The 26,234-nt window shown below is 37.1% G+C and overlaps 1 protein-coding gene across 1 annotated transcript in view; it reads left to right on the top strand.

The window, feature by feature from the left end:
• Positions 1 to 26,234, top strand: part of IBTK (inhibitor of Bruton agammaglobulinemia tyrosine kinase) — a 112,871-nt gene that overhangs the window by 728 nt on the left and 85,909 nt on the right. The window contains 7 exon segments of the mRNA XM_006892158.1: positions 8,431 to 9,108; positions 18,148 to 18,244; positions 19,727 to 19,851; positions 20,810 to 20,920; positions 22,758 to 22,928; positions 25,357 to 25,474; positions 25,564 to 25,744. Of these exon segments, the coding sequence (XP_006892220.1) occupies positions 8,791 to 9,108; positions 18,148 to 18,244; positions 19,727 to 19,851; positions 20,810 to 20,920; positions 22,758 to 22,928; positions 25,357 to 25,474; positions 25,564 to 25,744 (1,121 nt within the window). The 5' untranslated portion in view covers positions 8,431 to 8,790.

The following is a 26,234-nucleotide window of genomic DNA, read 5'->3' as shown; positions in this document are numbered from 1 at the left end:
CGCCCCGTACATCTAAAGACAGTGAAGATCATTTGCTTTACTATCAGGTCAAAAGTAACTCTTGCTTTCTAAAATGAAGCACACATGTCGCTAATTTAAGGCGTATTAAAGGAGTATTTTTCAGGAAGCAGAGGTGTTATGTAGCACTTTTTATTTTTTTCCAATTTATGCCTTCCTATTATGCTTTTGAAACTCAAAATTTATTAGAATTACGGAAAACGTGTGACTTCTTTGGGTAACAGTGTTTCTGTGCACAGATGCATCTATATGCTTGTGTAGCACCTTGGTTATGTCATTCCTTTTCTATGGATTTATTTTTTTTTACTTTTATTTATACTAGTTTATTTATAAAATTCTAATACATTGTTTTTTAGATCAGATTCTTAGAATCTCCCTCACTCCCCATCAAATTGTACAACCCCATGGTTAATCCCTCTCCTTTTTTATTTTTAGTTCTTTGATTTTAGTTTGTTTTTAATCTAATCACAGTTTATGTAAGGGAAAGAGAAAAGCTATTTTTTTAAAAAAACAGTCAAATAATTTTTTTTCATTTTAAAGAGAAAAACCGGGGGAGGGGTGGGCAGAGAGGAAAATGTGCAACAATGAATGAATGGGGAAAAAATTAAATGGAAGGAATATGCTGTAAAAATATATATGTTACATTAAAATCATTAATAATAAGTTATATTAGAAATATTTTCAGAAACTGTTCAAACAAAATATTAAGAGAAAAAACACTATTTCACTTTTCAAGACTTAAAATTTGTATTGAACTACATTTTACATGCTAAATTCTATTTTAGGATGTTTTAAATGTTTTAAAACTTTATTGTATACCTGGGCCATAAAATTCAGTAAGCCATAAGTTAATATATGCTTGTTCCATAAAGGCATCAGTGTTACTTTGTAAGTTATTATAAATGGTTATAAAAATAGGGATTTTTTAAAAAATTGGAGGTTTTTTTTTTTTCTGTGCTTGTTCATTGCTGTGGTGTTGGAACTAACAGTTGAACATCCAGCCGGTTTTCACAGGAGAGGAGATTGCCAGTCTTTCTCCCACAGACTAGCTGGTGGATTTTAATTGCCTAATTTTGAGTTAACCCCACAACTCTCTACCCACCATGTCACCAGAACATCCCTGTTGTTTTTAGGTGCTGTGTAGTTGACTTGAACTCATAGGGATAGTATGAACAGTGGATCTGAACCTTGCCTTAATCCTCATCATTTGATGTGTACTGTTACTGTGTCTGTACATCAAGTCCTCCTTTCTCTGACCCTCCACCTTCCTAGTCTGATGATGTCTTTTTCCAAGGACTGGCCCCTCCTAAAAATGTGCCCACAGTGTAGTATTAAAATAGATCTGGGCATGTATTTGATCAGTTCTAAGACATGGAAACCGTGAACTGAAGTTTCTGTCTTTTGTAACAAGAGAATGTTTGCTAAAGTGTTAGAATAAAATGTGGTGGAATGGCAAAACGGACCAAGCCGTGTGTTAGTGCTCTGTTGTTGTTGTTATGTGCTGTGGAGTCCCTTGTGACTCATAGCGACCCTATGTACAACAGCCCTAATACTCATTCAGGACAACTTCTAAAATGTGCTTGCAGGCACCTCAGCCTTGAGGCGCCTCAAAGCTTTAGGCCAATGTTACAAAGCTCTCAGACCTGCCATTTATGCACACCCTGCCCTCCCAGTCCTCCAACAAACCTGGGGAGAAGGCTTTTAGCTCCAGTTCTGTGGCAGAGCAGTCCCAAAGTGTACTCCATCTAATGTCAGGTCTCTGATTCTCCATTGTGGCTACTGCTTCCGTTGGCTCTAGTCTGTCTGGCAGAAGAATCTCTGGCCCTGAAGGATGTGTTGCATTCTCTTGCTTCTTTGCTGATGGTAAGGTTTCCCAATTCTTTTGCTGGATTTGCTCATTTTGGTGGTGAGACTAGCCAACTCCCTTGTGGATAGGCTAACAGGCCCTGTTTGCTTATTCCTGGCTGTCCACATGGCAGAGTCAAAACTCAGTGGCTAGGAGAGCCATTTTGAACAATAAACCCTTAGCATGACCATGTTTATAGTTTAGCCATTCATGGCTCCAACCAATCTAGAGACTGAGAATTTGCATTTTGTATTGCATTTTCTCTCTTTTGATCAAGGTTCTTCTATAAAATCTTTGATTAAAATGTTCAGTAATCATATCTGGTCACCATCTAGTTCTTCTGGTCTCAGGGCAAAGGTAGCTGCTCATAGAAGCAATCAGCCACACATTTCATGCTATTGTTAGGTACCATAGAGTTGGAATCAATCCATAGCTAAACCTCCAATGGGTTTTTGGAGTGAGTAAATTGCACTGAGGACGAGAATGCCCTCTTTTTCCTGCAGAGTAGCTAGCTGGGGGATTCAAACTTTGTGCCTTCCAGTTGACATTGTACGTCCTCCCTCAAACACCAGAACTCATTTTTGACCCCCCTTCCTCTTGCTTCAGGTGATTAGGGAACAGTTGTACTTGAAATGGCCACTTGCATACTTTTAATATCCTATGCATTATCCAGTCATCTCAGCTATGCAGTAAGCTATGTTGTAGAATAGAAACATAGACTATCTTATTAGGTACATTTACTGAGATGTCCCATGAAACCATGGTCCTCAACTTCCAAAATGTTTAATACTATGGGTTTTTGGTTGTTGTTACTATATCTGTCATTCAGCTTTTATTATTTCAGCTTTTTAAAAATTTACAGTTTATTGACAACAGTTATTGTGCAACCTTACTGTAATGTAATACTCTCTTCCACCACCATTAATCCTCTTTTCCCCCCTGTCTACTGCCTGATAATAACAAACTTTGGTTTTTATACATTTTCCTTTTCTTTTTGTGTAAATTATGTCATAACAATATCCATTTATGATTGACTTTTTTCTCACAGTGTGCTTTGTTGTTACTGTTGTGTGCTGTCGAGTCACCTGCACCCCATAGCGACTCTCCATACAGCAGTCTGTCCTGAGCCAGTCTCACTGACTCTGACACACCCAAAAAACAAACCAAACTCACTGCCATCAAGGTGATGGCCTAACAGCCATCCATAAGGTTCCTGAGGCTGAAACGCTTACCAGAAGGACGCCTGCTGGTGGATTTGAACTACCGGAGGCTCATAGCCTTTTGCTTAGCAGTGCAACATTCTACACACTGTGCCACCAGAGCTGCTTTCATACTGCAGCAAGCCAGGACTTCATAGTATGCTGAATAGTATGCGTGTGCTACATTTTGTTTATACAGTCTTTTGTTGATGGACATTTAGATTGTTCCCACTTTCTGTGGAAAATACTGCAGTAGACATTGGAAGCAGGAGCAGCATCCACTTCCTAAACAACATGCCTCCGGAAACTATGAACTTTGATAAATGTCAATAGTTGTAGAGGGGCTTCAGGCTTCTTGGTCATGGGTTCGCTATGAGTCATACTTGACTTGAAGGCAATCAACAACAACAGACATTGGTATATACAAGTCTATTCGAGTTTTTGCTTCTCTTTTTAGATTTTTCTTGTGATTTGAACATACTGGCTTTTCACCCATTAATTCGTATTCTTTCTGAATTCCCCACATTGGTAGCAGCATTTTTTCCCCTTCCTCTTTAGTTTCCCTGTCCATCTGTCCTTTTTTCTTCCTATCCTTTACTGTTTTCTGAGCTTCCTTCTTGGAGAAATGCTCCTTTTGAAACTTGTGTGATTAATTGCTCTAAGGAGTGTGTTTCTTCTCCCTAGTGCTATTAAATATTACCTTATAGGTCTGCCTGTTGTTTGGCTAGAAATTGAGTTATGGGTGTGATGTCAGTCCCAGGCTTTAAGGTTGCCTGAGGTGCATAGTTTCAGAAGTTCTAGCAATCTGTTTGATCTGTAAGACCCATCTTTTCTATGATTTTGAGTTGTTTCACATTTTTCTCCCATTCTGTTAGAGACCTTTTGATATAATCCCTTCAGAATGGTCAGCAGTGGTAACTAGTCTCAGAGTCATGAACACAGAACTTCACATGGTCCATTAATTTTCTGAGCTTAATTGCTATTAGGTGCTTTTGAGTCAATTCTCACTCATAGTGCCCCAGTGTACACAGATTGAGACGTTGCCTGATCCTGTGCCATCTTCACCATCTCAGCTGTGCCTTAGCCTACTGTAAGTCATTGTGTCAGTCCATCTTATAGAAGGCATTCCCTACTTCCAACTCTTCACGTTTCCAAGCATCATGTTCTTTTGTTAGTCTACAGTATAGTCAATACCATACACCAATATCGTAATTCAAAGGTATCAATTCTTCAGTCTTCCTTATTCACAGGAAGCAGTTGAAATAATTTAAAATATTACTGCCTGGATTCAGGTACTCCTTAGTCTTTAAAGTGACATCTTTGCTCTTTTGCACTTTAAATAAGCCTTTTGCAACAGATTTGCTCAGGTTAATACTTCATTTTAATTTGTGACTGAAATACAGAAATAAAAAATATAATCCATGACAACTTCAATCTTACTTCCATTTATCTGGATATTGCCCAATTGTTCTCATTTCTTTAGGACTTTGTTTTCCTTATATTGAGGTGATTTTCTTTGCTCTGAATGGGGAGACCATTTTTGGTCGTACTTTAGAGCACTTAAAAGCATTTTAAGAGTGTTACTACTCACTAAAATACTATGTGGAACACTGTCTTTGTATTTCATTGTGCTTTTAAATTGCATCTCAGAGTACAGCATTATTTTGTGTGCCTGGTGGGTGAGCCATAATATTTTGATTGGGCAATTTCAGAAGTGAATCACTTGCTTTGCCTTAATGTAGAAGTTCTTCTGAAACTCATTTAGCATCATAGTAAAATACAAACCTCTACTGACACTGGTGGCTGAACTTGGGGTACTTTGTCCAAGAATCAAACTTTGGCTTTCCTCATGGAGAGCAAAAGTTTTACCACTGAAACACCACTGCTCCTATGGTTTTGAATTGATCATTTAAAGTTTCACATCAGTTTCCTCATTGTAAAATAAGACTAGTAAGCTTTCACAAGGGCAGGCTTATATGAAGATTAATGATTAATTTATGTAACACGTGTCTTTGTCTGTATGAAAGGTAGTAGGTATTGTTTTCAAGCCATGGGGGAGTGGCACCCTTATTAGAATTGGGTGAGAAGCACTCCAAGCAGAAAGGACTCTACTATTGAGTGAGGCCATTTTCTGAATTTTGTACCAATATATCTCCTCCTCTTTTTTTTCACAGAGTATTTGTTGAACGTTTATTGTATGAGTGAATTATCTTATGTGCTTTTCAGAGCATCTTGATGTATAAGCCATTACATTTTATTTTTACAAATAATGCAGTTGAAACTTAGAGAAACATGTCATGCCCTTGACTACTAGTTAGGGTTGTAGTTTATTAGCTCAGGTGTTCTGAGTTCAGTGTCCGTACTTCATAGGCTGCTTGATGTTTAGGCCTAAGTAAGGACTTTTTTCTGAGGTCACAAACTATTCTTAGCACAAGACATGTATACTAGTTAATTTGGTTTTGGATGTCACGAAATAGAGTTGTGTTTTAGGAAGATAATTGAGCGCTTAACTGAAGATAAACAGTAAGATTGGGTACCATTAAGTACTCTGTTTCAATTTGCTAAAATATGGGTTATCAGCCTTTAAAGCTGACTCTCATTTGCTATTTTCTTCCCATCAGTTTCTTGTCAAGATTTCCTATTTCTCATGCAAATCAGGCATTTTAATTTTTGTTTCTTTGTTTTTTCTGTTTTCTATAGTATTTATCCCTTACTCCTCTTCCTGACTGCCCTGTCAGCCAAGCAAGTAACCTGTTACTTGTCACCAAGTCTAATCAATTAAAAATCTAACTTCTTATTTTCTTTATTCCCCCCAGAAAATTCTAGGCACATATTCTGGTTCATTCTTGCCTTATTCCTATCTTTTTTCTGAATTATTTAGAATTATCAAAATGGCATAGAATTATTATAGTGTGTTTATGTTCCCTCTGCCTGTAACACTCTCAGAAATTATCAGGTGAACAAGTACTTGTCTTTTTAAGTCCCACTTTATACATACCCTATAATATATCTTCTCTAAAATGAGAACTGAGGCACAGAGACTTGTACGTGAATCTTCATAGCTTTATTCACCATCACAAGAACATGGAAATAGCCCACATGTCCAAACACAAACAAACGGATTGAGAAATTATGGTACATTCACACAATGGAATACTATGCAGCATGCAGGAGCAATGATTTTGTAAATTACTATGTAACTGGGGAGGGACTGGAAAGCATTATGCTGAGTGAACGAAATCAGTCTTAGAAGGACAAATACTGTGTAAGACCATTATTATAGGGCATGTATGAGGATCCAAGAGAGGGAGGGTGAGAACAGAGAGGTTAGGAGGGGTGGGGGTGGGGTGGGGGAGTAATCACAGGGTCACACAATTTGATGGGTGGAGGGGAGGTATAGGTAAGGTAAATGGGAAAGATCCAGCATGAAAAACAATTTATACGAACTTTGTAAGTACAGCAGTATAAAATAAAAATCTTATTTTTATTTTAAATTTTATTTTTAAAAAGAAATCTTCTCTATGCTTTTGTCTATTTCCTATTCCTAGGTGTCCTTTGTTTTACTTTGATCATAGATTTATAATCATTATATAGCATCATTGTTGTTGTTAGGTGCTGTCAAGTTGTAGATGACTCATAGCAGCCCTATGAACAAAAGACCTGTGCATTGTTGGTAGTTTCCAAAGGCAAGCCATTTCGGAAGTGGGTGTCACTCCTGCTTCCAAACTTGTTTTAATCGGGAATGTCCACCAAACACTGTCCACTATGGGTAACCATTATCACATTTGGCACATCAGTGTCACATCAGTGTATCACATCAGTGTCACAGTGTTTAGCATCACAGCAACCACGAGGTACCTCTGTACAGCAATGCACAGACCAGTTGCTATACCACTTAGAAGAATGTTTGATAAAAACAATTTAAACCAGGCCTGAGTGACACAGATTAAAATCACCTATCTTGGGCTTGGAATTATATGATGTTGTAGAGTACTGAATATCCCATGGACTACCAAAAGAATAAATAGATAGGTCTTGGAGAGGGTGCAACCAGCATGCTCCTTGGAGGCAAGGAGAGCAAAGCTTTGTCTCACTTATTTAGGGCATGTTGTTAGGAAAGGCTCAACAACATACCTTGGAAAGAGACCTCACGCTTGGAAAGGTGGAGTGTCAGAGAGGAAGACCCTAAACGAGATGGGATATTTTATTACTTGTTTTGACAGTCCATGGGATCCTCCATACTCTTCTCCAACACCACAACTTGAAAACATTGATTGTTTTATCATCCTTAGTCTGTGCCTGTGAAATGGGCTCAAGCTGTGGTGATTCTGAAAATTAAGAGGGAGCTTTTTGTGGTTTACTTTTGGGTTGGAACGGACCCATATTTGACTCACCACGGGTTTTCAGAGGCAGCTGGTATATTGGAACTGTGTATCTTTGATTTAGTTCCTTACCATTAATCCTTTGGATAGGGAACTCTGGTGCCATTCCAAAGGCACATATCTCAAATCCACCAGCTTCCCCAGGGGAGAAAGATGAGCAGTTTCCTACTTTGTGATTGAACTGCCTCTAACGGCATCCACTTCCAAAATGGCTTGCCTCTGGAAACTCTATGTACGAACAGTGCTCAGGCTGTTCGTTCATAGGGTCGTTATGAGTCGTCTACGACTCGACGGCATTAAACAACAAAACAATACACACACACACACACACACACATACACACATAGACACACACACACATATATATGTACAGCTTATAATATTTTTCATCATGAACTCCAAACAATTACGTTGATCTAATAGGTAGCGCTGGTGACATTGTACATAAAGTACTGTGCTATTAGTAAGAGGTTACTAGTTTGGATCTACTAACCTTGCAGGTGAAAGATTGGCAGCCTTCTCCAGTAAAGGTTTATATTCTGGGAAACCCAGTGGATGGTTACTCTGAGTCAGAACTGAGTCCATGTTAGTGTCAGTGGATAAACTCAGTGTAAATGCTTATAATTTGAAGTTCTGCTAGTATAGTAGGGACCATAGATGTGAAGGTGAAAAAAGTGCTATTTTTTTTTTTAAAAAGATAGAAATTAAGGGCATTTAAATATGGAGGTAGTTGCCAATGGTGAAATATATTTGAGCATTTCCTCTTTGAATGAACTTGTTTTAGAATTTTACTACTCTTTAATGAGGGGACCAGTGTTTGAGAAAACTAGTTCTAATATCTTGTGGAACAGAGTGCTTGTAAGCATTTTGATAAAAATACTAGAATAAAATTATGATGTTAAATACAACTAGTTACCGGGGATTTCTTTCTAATTTGGTGAGTACTTAACATTAATTTTTTTTTCTCTTTCTTCTTCCCTTATAGGTCACCTGTGCAATTATGGATATTTAAAAGGATCAAGCAGTGTGGAGGGGGAGTTCCCCTCCACACTCCCCCTTGGTGCTTGACTCTAGGAATAATCTGTGGAAAGCTTTTTTTTTTTAAAAAAAAAACCTGCACAAATTTGATACAAACTTTACACTAGAGGTATTTATAATATTTTTTAAGTGCCAAAATAAATTATACAAAGATACATAGTTTTATACTATTCCTTAGAGGATTTAATCTTCAAAGGGCTATTTGTTCTGTATAATTCATCTTGTGTCCTGGCATTTTCATTTTCCCTTTTTTGAATTCTTCTTAACTGACTATTCTGAAGAAGTAAGCAAGATAACAGTCATTAGGATGAATTCTGTCCCTGACTGCACATCCAAGTGTCGATCCCTGAAGCATGCTTTAGATGTCCTTTCTGTGGTGACAAAGGGGAGTGAAGGCCAGATTAAGGCTTTTCTCTCTAGCCATTGTCACAATGCTGCAACTGTTAAGGATGACTTTGGAAGGAATGCTCTCCACTTGATTTCCTCCTGTGGAAAGAAAGGAGTGTTAGATTGGCTGATTGAGAAAGGAGTGGATCCCTTGGTGAAGGACAAGGAATCAGGATGGACTGCTTTGCATCGAAGCATTTTTTATGGACATATAGACTGTGTTTGGTCTCTACTAAAGGTAAGTTCATTTGTTTAGTTAAAACTGTGATTAAACACCCCTTATCAAAAAGAAAACAACAACAAACCAAACACTATAGAGGAAGGCATAGGGTTTTCTTAGACTTTCTTATACTGCTCACTTATTTTCCATAAAAGATTTGAGTTTACTCTTAGCACCTTTTTGCATTATTTACTGTTGTAATTCATCTTTGGGATGAAACTCTCAGGTAGACTTTTTATTTAAGCTTTTTATGATATGTCACGTTAAAAGATAGACAAACATTGGCAGTCAGTGATGGTTATTTTTGTGTTACCTGTATTGTTCCACTTCTTTTCTCTATCTTATATTATTTTGAAGTGAGTTCTAGATATTTTATAATTTATTCAGTACTGGGTGTCTTACTATTTTAAAAAATAGGGTTTACGAGCTCTGGTGGCCTAGTGGCAAGAAGCTGTACCGCAATCCCAGTGGCATACAGTTTGAATCCATCAGATGCTCTGCTGGAGAAGGAGGGACAATCTTCTCCTGTACCAGTCAGATCTGATTTGATAGTACATGCTCACACACAATTATAAAATATTAAAAAAATATATAGGGTTTACTGCGAACTAAACAGTATGACAGAGAACTGCCAGAAATATAAGCTGCATGTAGAAGAGGTTGTGGCACGAGAGACAGTGCCAGTCTCAAATGGATCCTGGCTGAAAGCAGAGCTACCAGAAAAGTGTTTTATTGACTATACAGAGGTAATTGACTGTGTGGATCACAACAACATGTGGATGACATTGAGAAGATTGTTCTTATGTATAACCTATACTTAGACTGGGAAGCAGTCATCAGAACAGAGCAAGGAAACACTGTATGGTTCAAAATTAAGAAAAGAGCATGTTAGAGACGCGTCTCTTCTATACCTTTTCAGTCTGTATTTGAAACAGATCATTTGGGAGGCCATATTTTATGAAAAAGAATGTGACATCAGCATTGAAGGAAGGCTCATCACTAACTTATGTTACACAGATAACACAACCTTACCTGCCATAACTGAGGACCTGAAGCCTTTGCTACAAAAGATCAAGGACTGTAGTTTTCAATATGGATTGCACCTAACATCAAGTAAACCAGATTTTTCACCACCAGGCCAGTTGGCAGAATCATGATAGATACAGAAGAGATTGAAGTTGTTAACAGTTTCATCTTGCTCAGATTCACAATCCGTATTCTTGGCACCAGCAGTAAGGAAATCAAAAGACGAGTTGCACTGGGAAAATCTGTTGTCGGGGACCTCTCCCGAGTGCTGAAGAGCTAAGATGTCAGTCTAGAGACTAAGGTTAGCCTGATTCAGGCATTACGTTCTGTGCATCAGAGAGCTAGACAATGAGTAAGGATGACCGAAGAAGAATCCCTTTAAGTTGTGCTTAGAGAAGAGTCTTGAACATACCATGAATCACTGAGAGAACAAACAGGTCTGTCCTGGAGAGGGTGAAACTAAGTTGTGCCTTGGAAACAAGAATTTTGAGGCTCTGTCTCACATACTTTGAGCATATTGCTAGGAGGGACCAGTCCTTAGAGAAGGACATTATGCGAAGTGTGAAGGGACAGCACAGGAGAGGAAGACTCTGGACGAGGTGGATTGACACAGTGACTGTAGTAATGGGGACAAGTGTATCAGAGAGCGTGAGGTAGGCCAAGGATAAGGTATTGTTCAGAGCTATTGTTCATGAGGTCTCCAAGGGTTGTAGTTGATTAGAGAGCACAAAAAAGCAACTGTGACCGGGTACTAATTATTGAATATCACCTAATTAATTTGTTTAGCTAGGATTAAATGTTTATAGTTCTAAACAAAGAAATAGAATCATCTTAAGCCTTAACACTGAATAGACATATAATGAAGTTATTCAGTGCCATTTCCTTAATGAATACAAATTGAAAGTTTTCTATGAAATTTTTACATGTAAAAAGCTTATTTTAAATATTGTGAATGGTTGCTCTCAGAATGCGCTTGAGATTCATTGTCTTCATTTATTTTTTACTTTTAAAATGTTATTTTCATAGTTCTCCTTATGTTGTCATGTTTACTTACCAAAAGAATTATTATTATTCATTCATAAGAAAACATATTTATTGGAGCTAAACTGCCTAGAATCATCTTGCATAGATTACTGAATCTTAGATCTCAGTTTCATCTGTAAAATAATATGACTGTCTCCTCACTGTGTTACCAGGAATAATCACCAAGGACAAAGCTTATCTTGAGTTTATTAATCATGACCCCTGGTGGCCTAGTGGGTAAGAAGTTGCACTGTTGACCCAAAGACAACTTGTTCAAATCTGCCAACTGCTCTGCAGGAGGAAAGATGAGCAATCTTCTCTTGTGCACTTTACAGTCGCGAAAACTTCCTTGGTGGTCTGATTTAACAGCAGTTAGGACTTGAGAAATTTATTAATCAGGAGCTCTGGCATAGTTTTTTATACTGCCAGCAAAAAGCTATGTAGCTCCATGAGAGTAAGACAAACAATTCTTCCTGACTCAGAAATCCAATGGAGTGTCACTCTTTAAGTCCAAATCCACTTGATGACAGTGAGTCTTAGAATGAGAAGTATTTTCATAGGAACTTACTCACATTGAAAACCATATGATGTGCCATTTATTTATTTATTTATAATAAATAATAATAAATAAATAAAAATAAAAAATAATTTATTTTTCAATTTTATTAGTTTTTGTGTGTATCCTGTCAAATTGGATCTGACTGGTACAGGAGGAGGTTGACCCTCCTTCTCTAGCAGAGCATCTGGCAGATTCGAACCACATACCTCTGGGATTGCAGTGCAGCTTCTTGCCACTAGGCCACCAGAATTCCCTTGATATACTTTTTAATAACCTACTTCAGAAAAAAAACATTAAAAACCATTTCTTAGGGAAGGTTAGTAAGACTTAAAGCGTCTGTCAGTTCCACTCTTAGCCCTTCCTAACCTATAAATCGTGATGTTTTCAGATTTCTGCAAAAAATTGAATGAGTGTCAATCTTGTAGAGCTCGAGAGGGTCCATGAATTTTCTGTTAATTTTTAAGGTTGCCTCAGGATTTGGAGCTTTAATTTGAAATAGTTGTGGCGTGACCTGAACACTAGATTTTCCCTCCTTGATGTTTCATTTCCCTTTGTTATTATTATGTGCCATTGAATCGATTTCGCCTCATAGTGAACCTATGAGAAATGGATCTGAAACCTGCCCTGACGTGTACTATCCTCACTATCTCTGACACACTTGACTTCATGGTTACAGTCCCCATGTCAGTCCATCTTGTTGAGGGCCTTCCTCTCTTACACTGACCTTTCAAAGCATGATATTCTCTAAAGACTTATTTCTCCAAACACTGTGCCCAGAGAAGGTGAGATGGATTTTCATCATCCTTGTCTCCAGGGAGCACCCTAGTTTCTCTATATATAAGACACATTTGTTTTGGTTTTCTTTTTTGTTTGGGATCCCCTGCCCCCCCAACCCCCTATGAAATACGCAATACTCTTCTCCAACACCATAACTTAAAAGCATGGATTCTTCTGTCATTCTGAGTCATTGTCCTACTTTCAGAAGCATAGTAAGCAATTGAGAAGACCACAGCTTGAGTCAGGCATACCTTAGTCTTTAAACTGACATCATTGCTCTTTAGTACTTTGGAGTAGTACCTGACAGCAGATTTTCTCATTGCAGTACATCTTTTGACTTTCTTGACTGCTGTACCAAGGGTATTGCTTGTGGATTCAACTAAGAAATTTTTGACAATTTCAGTCTTTTCTCCACCTCTCATCATGTTTGTTGCCTGTTGGTGAGGATTTTTGTTTTTTTTTGATGTTGAGATACAATTAATATTGAAAGCTGTAGTTCTTGATCATTCCCCTTTAGTGTTCCTTAATTAGCCTTACCCTCTTTTCTAAGAGAAACCAAGAAATCAAACTAGTTCTTGAGCCACCTTGTTCTTGGCTTGACTGTCATAATCTGAACTGTACTGATTAATTATTTAAAAAAATTAAAAAAGCCGCAAACAATCCTAAACCTGTTGCTATCCAGATGATTCCAATTCATAGTGACTGTCCTCTGGTTTTTTGTGACTAAATCTTGAAGAAGAGACTGCCTGTCTTTGTCTCTTAGAGCAGCTGATGGATTTGAACTACTGCCTTTTTGATTAGCAGCCCGACATGTTATATGCACTATTTTACCAGAGATCCTTAATTGGTAGTGCTCCCACCAGTAAAGTCTCTTCAATATTCTCATGTTGTAAGCTATCTGGAAATGTGCAGCCTTTCATTATTTTCTTTGGCCTTCAAATACTTTTTTAATTCAGAGGGCTTTTTTTGAGCACCTGTCAAGCAATAATCTAAGTGCTAGGAATATTACAGTGAAGAAGATAGACAAGGTCCCTTTTTAGAATTTTAGTCTTGTAGGAGCAAATAGACCAAATACAAATAATTGGATAAACAAATATAAAAGTATTTTATAGAAATTGATGTTGTAGAGTTATTTATACATATAACAGAAACCAACTGTTGTAACAAATAAATGTTTAGAGCTCTCAGACACCTCACAAGTGAGGGAATAATGTAAGGAAAGAGAACAACCTGATTAGTTAGCAAATTACAAGCAAGATGAAACTCCTCAAATTGAAGCAGCCTGGCTTCTCATCCCCATTATCCATTCTGGCTGATCCTTATATTAGCCTACTCCAGATTCAAGATTTCTGAAAGCAGATTTTCAGTTGCTTGGTCCTTAGATTATGTGTTATATTTTGCTTAAATTTTATTTCCACTCAAATTATATGCCAGAAGAAACTGGATGCTGTTAGGAAGGGAGATGGATTCTAGAAGTCAAAGGGAAAACAAATTACCATTATGTAGTGTTAAGTTTTGGTAATTGTACAATTTTTTTTTTTCAAATATGGAAAGGGAAAATTTCAAACAGAACTACTATCAATTTCTACATAGATTACTTTGTTGTTATTAAGTGCCATTGTTTTTGTTGTTATGTACCATCGAGTTGACTGCAATTCATAGCAACCCTATGTACAACAGCCCTAAATCCTGCCCTATCATGTGCCAATCTCATTGTCTCTGACACACCTACCCCCATTACTCCAGTCATTGAATCAATCCGTTTCATTGAGGTTCTTAATCTCCTGTGTTGTCCCTCCACCCTCCCAAGCATGACACCCCTCTCCAAGGACTGGTCCCTCCTTGCAACATGTCCAAAGTATGTCATACGAAGTCTTGAAATCCTTGCCTCCAAGGAGCAGCCTGGTTTCACCCTCTCCAGAACAAACCTGCTTGTTCTCTTAGCAGTCCATGATATATTCAGTACTCTTCTTCAGGACCACAGCTCAAAGACATCACTTCTCCTTCTATCATCCCTAGTCATTGTCCAGCTCTCTGATGCATAGCAAATGATTGCAAAGACCATGGCATGTATCAAGCACACCTTAGTCTCCAGACTGACATCATTGCTCTTCATTACTTGAGAGAGGTCTCAAACCGCAGACTTTCCCATTGCAATGCTGTTGTTGTTATGTGCCATCAAGTCTTTTAATTTTCTGGCCATTAATTAATTGCCATTAGATACTGTAGTGAAGGTGGTGTGGGAATGGCTGAGTCTGACCTTTAATTCTCGGTGAGGTGACTGTCCTTATCATAAGCATCCAAGGCACAAAACCAGTTCTGTGAGATCATCAGACATGCCCACCCCATCCTCCTGCACTTCTCTCTACTAATTTATAATTCCAGTTCCTCTACTGTTATACTGGGCCCCAAATATGTTGTAGCGCTACATAGACCTCACAGCACCATATTCATGATTATGGAGTTTATTAGTGAAGTTTACAGTTTACAACTCAGTTTCTGAGTCAGGACAGCAACTGAAGTGTACTCGCAGAGTCTTGCAGCTTTAGGCCAATGGTACTAAGTTCTCTTAGTCTTGTCAATTATGGTCCTCTGCTTCACTGAACATATATCCCTCTAGCTGTTGATTCTGTATGATGAGGTGTTTAAACAACTGAATTGAGTAGTGTTCTGTTGTGATATGTAAGATTTTCATTGGCAGAAGGTTTCCTTCCTAGTCTCAGCTCTGTTGACCCTTGTTCACCATGAGTAACCCTTGTGGTATTTGAAGGTTTGTCTGAAGTACTTTGGACATATTGCAAGGAGGGACCAGTCCTTGAAGAGGGACATCATGCTTGGGAGAACAGAGGGACAACACATGAGGGGAAGACCCTCAATGAAGAGATGGATTGACTCAATGACTAGAGTAATGGGAGTAGGTGTGTCGGAGACAGTAACGTTGGCTCAGGATAGAGCAGGGTTCAGTCAGAGCTGTTGTACATAGGGTGGCCATGAGTCACAAGTGACTTGATAGCACATAACAACAATAATTTGCTATTTTAAGAGTGTATGAAGAATTGGTCTTAAAATAAATGAGACAGGTTATACCTTGGTCTTCTGTCTATAGAGATTAAGTTAAACATTAATTAAAACATTTCAGAGCTTACTATACCTAGGACTGTGAATGCAGAAATTGTCCCAAGTTGTTTATGCGGTTTGGGATTGATTAGGAGGATACTAATGTGTGTTGTCGTAGCTGAGTTCAGTTGGTTTATATACAACTTAAAGCAAAGTAATAAAATTATCAAAATAAGTCCCTAGGTATCCAGGCTTCTCAGATCTCATTTGTCAGAATTAGTCTGAAACACTGTGTCCTAGAATCTGTCCTTTCTGCTCTTTTATAGATCAATTTTAAGTCTCCCTGCATGATTTTTTTTATCTCTGATTTTTTAATGTAGTTGTTGTTGTTGTTATGTGCTGTCTAGTAGCTTGTGACTCATAGAGACCCTATGACAGCCCTAAACTCTGTCCTGTGCCAATCGCATTGTCTCCAACACACCCATTCCAATTACCCCAGTCACTGAATCAATCCACCTCATAGAGGGTCCTTCCCTCTTTCACCGTCCCTCCACCCTCCCAATAATGATGTCCCTCTCCAGGGATTGGTCCCTCCTTACAACATGTCCAGAGTATGTTAGACAAAGCCTCAGAATTCTTGCCTCTAGGGAGCCTCCCAGTTTAACCCTTTCTAGGATGAATCTTTTTGTTTTCCTAGCAGTCCATGGTATTCTCAATACTCTTCTCCAGCACCACATCTCAAAGGCATCATCTCTTTCTGTCCTCCTTGGTCATTGTCCAACTCTCTGATGCATAACAAGTGATAGCAAATTAATGAGATCTTAGATTATCATTTTTAGTTTTTTCTGGTTTTTATTTGACTGCTGGCTCACTAGCTTGAAATGTTTCATTGACAATTAGAATTAGTCTTAGTTTATTAGTAATTTGATTTTTTGAGGTAAGAGGAATCTTAAGTAACCTAGAATAAAGCATTACAGTATAATCTGCTTTAGAAGTTAAAATTTGGTGGTTTATCTTGGTCTGTAGCTATTTTTGTGTACTGTAGAGTCAGAACTGACCCATAGCTGACCCTCCAGTGGGTTTTCCGAGGCAGTTAATCACCTGGGAGATTTCCCATCCTTCTTCTGTGTAGCACTTGGTGGCCTCGAACTGCATGCCTTGAAGATTGCAACACAACTTCTTACCACCAGGCCACCAGAGTTCTCTATGTAGGTAGCTCCCTACTACGTAGGTAAAAAGTGTCTTTGGCCAGTTAGTGATGATTCACCATAGCTTAAATAGAGATAAGTAGGAAACAGAAATTCTTACCACTGTACTGATAGGCGATATCATGATAGATGGAGAAAAGATTAAGGTTGTCACTGATTCATCTTACTTTTATCCTCAATTAACATCTTTGGTACTAGCAGTCAGGATGTGAGGAGACATACTGTACTGGGAAAGTCTGCAGTCAGGGACCTCTCCAAATTATTGAGGAGCAATGTCAGTTTGGGACTAATGTGCTTCCCATGGTCTGCCAAAAGAACAAATAAATAGTCTTGGAGAAAGTGCAGCCAGAGTACTCTTTAGAGACAACAGTGGTAAAGCTTTGTCTCACATACTTTCGGCATTTTTATAGGAGAGGCTATTCCTTGGTGAGGGACATCATGCTTCGAAAGGTAGAGGGTCAGCGAAAGAGGAAGACCCTTACTAGGCGTATTGACACAGAGAATGCTGCAGTGGGCTCTAGTGTGTCAGGAAGTATAAGGATGGCACAGGATAGGACAGGGTTCAGATCTGTTGTTCATAGTGTCACTCTGAGTCGTACTTAACTCAATGGAACCTAACAACAATAAGAAAAACAACAATTATACTATTTGGAAACAAACATTAAAAGCTGTCCTTGGAAGGTGGCTGTGCTTCCATTTTTTAGATATATAGGTTCAAAAGGGGAAAGGGGAGGTGAGCAGAAAAGGGGAAATCACTGGGATAGCAGAGATTAGTAGACAGAAGTGGAGGATGAAGGATTGGGAAAGATTTAATGATGACTTAAAAAGACAGGGTAATAAACATAGATCACTGTTATTTAATTACATAAAATATGTGTATGAAGGAGTGTAAAGAACATAATGTATATGAATATAGTTCAGCGTATATAAATGATTGTGTAAAATATGAAGTATATGTATGAAACTCAATGCATAAGAATGATTGTCAGAATCAATAAAAAATTATATTAAAAAAGTTATCCTTGAAAAGGAGTACATTTTCTGCTTTTAAATCTTTAGGGAAGTAATGGGAATTGAACATTACTGTCTCCCCACTATGGACGAATTTATTAACTTTCTTAAATAGGTAGAAAGTGTTCCAGTTCATATTAGAATTTTAATTGTATAAATAAAAGCTAGAGGATACTTTTAAAATGTACCTTACAACCACACATATATGTGCTTACAGTTTTTTTTTACAATGTAATTATACATGAGAGAAAAACATATATAAATAAGCATGAGAGATAATTACTACTGTAGCTTTTTCTCTTTTCTGTGCATTTATGAGCCATCTGGTTTTTGTAACATAAAAGAGTACGAAATTACTGACACTGAGCACTTGTGTTTTTTTTCCCCTCCCTTAAGCATGGTGTTAGTCTCTATATTCAAGATAAAGAAGGTTTATCAGCTTTGGACCTGGTGATGAAGGATAGACCTGCACATGTAGTATTCAAGAATACTGGTAAGACAATTCTACAAACATATTACATTAAACTACAGCTTTAAAAATAATACAGTTTTTATTTGTGCAGGATGATTTCAGCATTGACGCACAGCTGACCCTCCAGCAGGTTTTCAGAGGCAGTTTCCTTCTCCTGCAGAGCAGTTGGTGGCCTTGTACTTTGTTCCTTTGGAATTGCTGTACAGCTTCTTGCTACTAGGCCACCAGAGCTCTCTAAGTACAGCTTAGTAAATTTTAATGACATTTTATTATTTTTAAAGTACTTATCTATGAAGAACTTTTGTGTTAGAATATTGTTGATATTTTAATGTACAGTACATTTTTATTTTTAAATTGATACGGTTTTTAAAAGTAAAAAATGCAATACAAAGTGGGAAGAAGTTAGAATTGTAAATATTCTTTAAAAAAAATTAACATTTACTCAGGATGTCCTATAAGCATTTAAGGTAGTGGGGGAAAGGAAATGATTTTGCTACCTATACATTCCAATTTCAACTCTTTCTCCAGTTTGTTTGCCATTGAACTTTGGAAGTGGAAATTGGAGGGAAAGGAAAGATTAAAATGGGCACTATGCTGTTTATATTTAAATAGTTAGCCAGCTAGGTTAAGACAACTCTCTATTTGTATCTTGGACACAATCTTGCAGGTAATAGTTATGATTCCATTCTGCAACTTTGTCATCATCTCAAAATAAAAGTGAAAGTTAAATATAAACTTAGCTTTATTAGGTATGACCTCTTTTGAGTGGGATATTACCCTTGTCACCAGTAACAGATTTATACTTATCATATGAAAGGTACTGAAAATTAATCTTTCTCTGCCTAGAATCGGTGATGACACTTTCAAATTAATAACATTTTATGTTTAAATGACTTTTCATTGAAATTAGATAGATATGGGAGATGATGGCAGCTAAAGAAACAAGGAATAAATATTGATTTTATAGGCCTGTGATAGAATGATTTTGATGTTTTGATTATTATTCTTAGAAATAAATATGTATTAATGAATCCATAATTTAAAAATCTTTCTAAATATGGTAGTTGTTATTTTGTGCCATTGAGTTGGAACCGACTCGTAGTGATCCTCCAGCAGGTTTTCAAAGTCCTGTGGAGCATCTGTTGGATTAGAACTTCATGCCTTTAGAATTGCAGTGTATTGTCTTACCACTGCTCCCTAACATGCTCTCGTGGCCTAGTGGTAAGGACCTGTGCTACCAACTAGAAGGCACACAATTCAATCCACCAGCTGCTCTGTAGGAAGAAGATGGGCATTCTCCTTCAGTGTAATTTAGTACTTCTAAAAGCCTGCTCGAGGATCAGCTGTGGGTCAGTTCCAACTCCAAATGTGGTAGTTAAATCAATCCTTGTAAAGAGTTAAGTTTTAAGTAAACTGATTAGTAAAATGTGTCTGTAACTTAAATAAGTTTATATTTGTCTTAAAATGTTAAAAGAATATAAGATCATCAGATTTTCAATTTAGATCCTACAGATGTCTATACTTGGGGAGATAATACAAATTTCACCTTGGGTCATGGAAGCCAGAATAGCAAAAATCATCCAGAGTTGGTGGATCTGTTTTCCAGAAGTGGCATTTACATCAAGCAGGTATTTTGAAGTACAACTGAATACTTTTAGAGTTTAAAAGAACCTTGTATTTGGTAACTCAACGTTATATTGAAAATTGTTAATTTGGTTGAAATAAGATTAAATTTATTGATAAAGTCAATCAATAAACTTTTCCAATTTTTTAGATTGATTAGCCTTAATCACTTATATGTAAATGCCCTTAAAAGTATAAATCATTAGTGTAAGCAGGGTTATAAATTGGAAGGTAATGTATAGCTATTAGACCCTGTGTGATGTATACGGTTAGTGTGGTTAGGTGTTAACTAAGAGAGAGCTCCTCAGAGGAAGGGCTTGGCAAAGTTTACAGCTGAGAAAACCCTGTGCCGTAGTTAGTTTAGTTCCACTCCTTAATACCTGGATTTCTAAAATGGGAGTGGACTTGATAGCAGTGGGTATGGTACTTCTGATATTCTGTCAAGAATATGTGAATGTACACATGTATGGGTAGGTAGAATAGAGTGAGTGTTGGAGTGAGTGTAAAGTGGAGGCAGATAAGAGGAAAAAACTGTTAAGAAAATATAAAATATATACTGTTAAAGGAAAAATGGGTTAAGACCAAAAAGGACATTGGAGTGAAATTACTGCTTTAAAAAAATAATCTAAGGCACTTCCACTGTTCTTTGATAACACACAACTTTAATATTTGTGCAGTAAATTGAATTTTATTAAATTCTTGCTGTTTGGGATTTTATGAAATTTGAAAACAACTGACAACTATTTTGTTTCTGTATGTCACTATTTTTACACATAATTTAAAAATAAAATGCAATAGATTTTAATGTTTTTCTAGAAAACTAATTATATACAAAATAGAATGGCATAATGAATCCCAGTGTAACCACTGCTGAGTTTAAATAGTAATATGCTGCTATTTTTATTTTTTGTGTTAAACGGTATTTCATTCAGAAAAGTTTAATCTTGTCTTGTTTTCCCTTAGGTGGTGCTTTGTAAATTTCACTCGGTGTTTCTGTCGCAGAAGGGGCAGGTTTATACCTGTGGCCATGGTCCTGGAGGGCGGTTAGGACATGGAGATGAGCAGACCTGTATGGTAATTGAAATATCCCTCCACAGTTTTAGTAGCTTTAGTAAAACTTTTTTTCAATAATTATAAGTGAAAATAGTACATGAATTAGTACCAAGTTTTGGCTTTCTAATCCATAACTTACATGATTTGCCATGTCTTCTTAAGGATTTCGATATATACACAATTTTAAAGGATCAAAGAAAAATTATGTTATGCTGATACAGATATTGAGTCAGCAGTGTATATAAAGTAAGCTTTAAAATATTTCCAGAATTGAATTATAGCAGACAGATTAATTATAAAATACCTGAAGTGCCCAGATTTTTAACTTGCTTGTAACTTCTCATTATATTATCTGTGGTTTAGTAATTGATCCAATATTTTTATTGCATAAACTCTTATGCTACTGAAATTTAGTACTAATAAAAACAAATTAATCATTATATATCAGGAAATTGGTTCATTAGATTATTTTTAATAGTCTATTTTTGTTGTTTTGAAGGGACTGTTAGCATATTTCTCATCTATTAAAAGATACTCTAAAAGGATTAAGAGAAATAATGATAACATCTTTAATTGAGGATTTTTTTTTATGGAAAAGTAAAAGAAAGGATTCTTTCATTGTTTTACAAACCTTCCCCCAGGTCCCCTCCACCATGTAGCCCTCGCTCTAGTCTCCTGTGATGACAGAAGTACCTAGTCATATATCTCTTTTAAACAGTTTTCTCCCTCCTCTGTTTCAGTGCAGTATACATTATTGAACCCATCTTACTCAGTCTCTCCCCAACCCCAAGGCTAGTCCCATTCTACAACAGTGGCATCATGTAATATTTGTCCTTTTGTGACTGGGATATTTCACTCAGCATAATGTTCTCCAGAGTCAACCATTTTGAATAATGAGGATTTTTTTTTAATTATTATTTTTGTGTGAGTGTACCGTCAGATCTGACTGGTACAGGAGGAGATTATCCCTCCTTCCCCGGCAGAGCATCTGGTGGATTCGAACCTTGTGCCTCTGGGATTGTTAATTGAGGATGTTTTTATTTCAGGGCATTGTTCTTTTCATATATTACTGCCTTGACATAAGCCTCACAACAGCCCTGTGAAGCGCAGACATTATCAGCTCCATTGTATGTTTGATGGCAGTAGTAACAGCAGTAGTCATTCCTTGATCACTTGCTCTTTGCCAGGAATTGTAGTAAATTACAAGCTCATTTAATCCCTACACCAAATTTATGTTAAGTCCAATATATAATGATCACTGTGTTTTACAAATACAGAGAGTTAAGAGAGTTGAGATCAAATAGCTAGTAAGTGGAAGAACTAAAACTTAAACCCATTGCAGGTGGCTCAAAGGATCAGCGAAGGGACACATAGATTCCACTATAGTTTGTTGGTTTTTCCTCCAGTATAATAATGAATACTTAGACTGAAGAATTACTTTTATTTATACCAAACAAATTTGTGGTTGGAGTATATAGAAAGGAAACATTTTGTTATTTATGCCAAACAACTTTGTGGTTAGAGTATATAGAAAGTAAATATTTTGTTATTTATACCAAGCAATTTTTTTGTTAAAGCGTATAGAATGTAAACATTTTGTTAAAGTTTTAAAAAATTAATTGTTGAAGTGACTTAATTTTATTCAACTGTATTACTTATGCTTTCAGTTATAAACTCCTCTTCATATTCATTTAAACTTTACCTGTCCCTTGCTGAAATATACTTTACCTACAGCTCTTTGTCTCTCTCTCTCTGTATGTGTGTATGTATATTATTTTGGATGTAGCCTTAACAGATTCTGTTAGTATACCAGAGTAAATGTTTACTATATTATGTTAACTGTCGTTATATTTTGTAGGTCCCCAGGCTTGTGGAAGGATTGAGTGGTCACAGTTGTTCCCAGGTGGCAGCTGCTAAGGATCACACTGTTGTATTAACTGATGATGGATGTGTTTACACATTTGGTCTGAATGATTTTCATCAATTAGGACTTAATCCCCCACCACCCAGCTGTAATGTACCCAGACAGGTAAACTTTTCATTTTTGGTTTTTTTAAAAAAAGTTTTCATTTTTAAACAGTAAAGTTACCATTTGCTATAAAACTTGTTTGCACAGAAAGGCCTCACCATTACTGACAGAACAATATAGTTTACTTCCTCTGTTTACCTTCTTCTTAGTGGCACGTTGTTGTTGTTACGTGCCGTCAAGTCGCCTGCAACTTATAGCAACCCTATGTACAGCACTTCTGCAGCCTACCCTGTCCTGAGCCATTCTCACTGACTCTGACCTGACATACCCCCATTGCCCTAGTTACTGTATCTGTCCATGTCATCTGCAGTTTCCTCTCCTGGGCTGTCCCTTCACCCTTCCAAGCATGTTGTTCTTCTCCAACGATCAGTTTCTCCTGGCCACATCCCTAGAATATATGAGATGGAGCTTCAAAATCCTAGCCTCCAAGAAGAAACTTAGTTTCACCCTCTCTAAGACAGACCTACTAGTTTTCTTGGTGGCCCATGGTGTCTTTAAGACTCTTCTCCCGCACCACAACTCAAAGGCATCAATTCTTCTTCTGTCATCGTTAGTCGTTGTCCAGCTCTCTGATGCATAGTAAGTAATTGTGAAGACCATGGCACCTTAGTCTCTAGACTGACATTGTTGCTCCTCAGTACTCTGGAGAGGTCTCTGACAGCAGATTTTCCTACTGCAATTCGTCTCTTGGTCTCCTGACTGTTGGTGCCAAGAGTATTGATTGTGGAGCTGAGCAAGCTATTTATGTATATTTTTTTCTGAAAAAATTAAGATTAACTATAACTATAGTACAGATTATTACTATAAAAATAAGGAAAGAGCTTACTTGGGAAATTAGGTACTAAACTATCCCAAATTCTGCTTTTTAATGTTTATAAACATAAGTAGACTAGCTTTGAAGTTTAAATAGTTTTGTAGTCTTCTTCAAGAAAAATAATGTAATTATGAACACAGAATGATCTTATGCAAATGAAATACCTAAAACCCTTGGCTTTTTAGTTTTGTGGGTTTTACTTCTGCATACATGAAGACATGGAGAATGTTGTTACCATTGTTGATACTTTTTCCCATTTTCATTTTGCGTAGCCTCCAGCAGATGGTGCTCTTTCTCTAATTTCAGGAACCTAACAAGCATAAACCATGGAGACAAAGATACCAGAGCTTAGTCTCACATACCATGAGCATTTTAGGAGAGGCTATTCCTTGGAGAAGGAAGATTATGCTTAGAAAGGTGGAGGTTTGGTGAAAGAGAGCAAGACCCTCAAACAGATGGATTTACACAATGACTGTAACAATGGGCTCAAGTGTATCAGAGATGATGAGGATGACACAGGATAGGACAAGTGTTGAGATCTGTTCAGAGGGTCAGTATGACTCATACTCTACTTGACAGCACTTAATAACAGTAACGACGAGAGTATATGTAACTGGGATTGGCAATATTAAAGTTCATAAAAATTTGTATTTTAGATGTTGAATATCTTTACTACTTCCTATTATGTTAGGTTATTATTGGATGCATTTTTTTAAATTTCTAAGCTTTTGACTTCCCCTTACTGTTCTGATGACCAATAAAACAATAAGGGGCCCTTGTGGCAACAATTGTTAAGCACTTGCCTGCTAACCAAAGGTCAGCAGTTTAAACGTGGCTGGGAAAAGGATGTGGGAGTCTGCTGTTTTATAAAGGGTTTTGTGAGTTGGAATGGATTCAGTTGCAGTGGCTTTAGTCAATCGATAAGAATTATCCTAAAATAATATAGAATAGTTTACAATATGTTGGATCTCTTAGTAGATCTGTTTTCTCCAGCCAACTAGTTTGTAAACCTTCTGTAGACTTTTTAAAGGAATAACGAGTGGGTTTGTTTTTTTGTTTGGTGTTTTTTTTTTTTTAATCTTTATTTTTGTGGCAACCCTGGAACTGTAGTGTATATATATAACCATGACAGTGGTTTTTCTGCTGGAGACAGTTTTGCCCTGCAGGAATTGTTTGACAATATCTGGGGATAGTTTTAGTTGTCAAACACTTTCTAACAGAGGATCATCTAGGCCCAAACATTCAGTAGTGCCACAGTTGGGAGACCCTGTACATAGCAAAATTGAAAGTACTATGTGCTTTTACAAGAAGGAGAATGTTTATTTTTCATATTACATTTTGAAGAAAATTGACAAAAATATATAAGGATTTAGTTTTCACATGGTGTTGATTTTCCACATGTTAAAACTGCTGAATGTAAGTTGCCATATGGAAATATCTACTGCCTTGAAAGAACTCACCTCTTAGTATGAGCGCTGAAGTCCAGACGTTACAGGGCACTTGAGAGGGGGACTGGCAGCGCGTATGCAATTTACTCACTACTCTAGCTACTCAATCTTTGCACATTTGTACTAGGTGATAGATTATAAACTGCACTTCTATTTATTTTATTAGATACAAGCAAAACATCTAAAAGGAAGAACAATTGTTGGAGTAGCAGCAGGAAGGTTTCATACAGTGCTATGGACTAGAGAAGCTGTTTACACAATGGGACTGAATGGTGGACAACTGGGTAAGAAATGTTTGCTGACAATATCTTAAAAATAAATTTTACCCTTAAATACAGATTTTTTTTTTGTGATATACTTATTAATTTTTCAGGTTATTTACTGGATCCCAATGGAGAGAAGTATGTAACTGCTCCTCGTCAAGTTTCTGCCCTTCATCATAAGGACATCACTTTGTCGTTGGTAGCTGCAAGTGATGGAGCCACAGTTTGTGTCACCACAAGGGGAGATATTTACTTACTTGCAGACTATCAGTGCAAGAAGATGGCTTCTAAGTATGTATATTTCTCTGAAATAAACACAACTTTATTATTGGCCCAGTTTTCTCCCAGCAGATATCTGAGTAGTCTCAATGACACAGTGAAGCAGCATTGTGCTCTGAGAAGTCACAAATGATGAGGATGCAACAGGACAGGACAGGGTTCAGATCTCCTGTTCATTGGATTGCTATGAGTCATACTCGATGGTACTTAACAACAATAACAACATCAGCTTTATGCTGTGCTTTGTAAATTGTCAAATGGAAGAAATATAATGGGGAAGGAGGATCAGAAATTTTTTTGCATTTGATGATTTTTTAATTTGGCAATTATCCAGCAAATATATATGAAAGTGTTTTTTAAATGCCACAGTATTTCTGACTTAGTTTGGCATATGTTCTCTACATTTCTTTTCTCATGCTTCAGGTACACAGAACTGTTGTTGTGTTGTTAAGTGCCGTCAAGTCGTAGGTGACACTTGCGTGCGTGACTTTCATCCTTTCTC

This window comes from Elephantulus edwardii, unplaced genomic scaffold (genome assembly GCF_000299155.1).
Source record: "Elephantulus edwardii isolate Elephantulus edwardi_28Jun2011 unplaced genomic scaffold, EleEdw1.0 scaffold00111, whole genome shotgun sequence".
NCBI classification, from domain to species: Eukaryota; Metazoa; Chordata; class Mammalia; order Macroscelidea; family Macroscelididae; genus Elephantulus; species Elephantulus edwardii.
The sequence above is the reverse complement of the archived record's forward strand: the minus strand, read 5'-3'. Positions and strand labels throughout refer to the sequence as shown.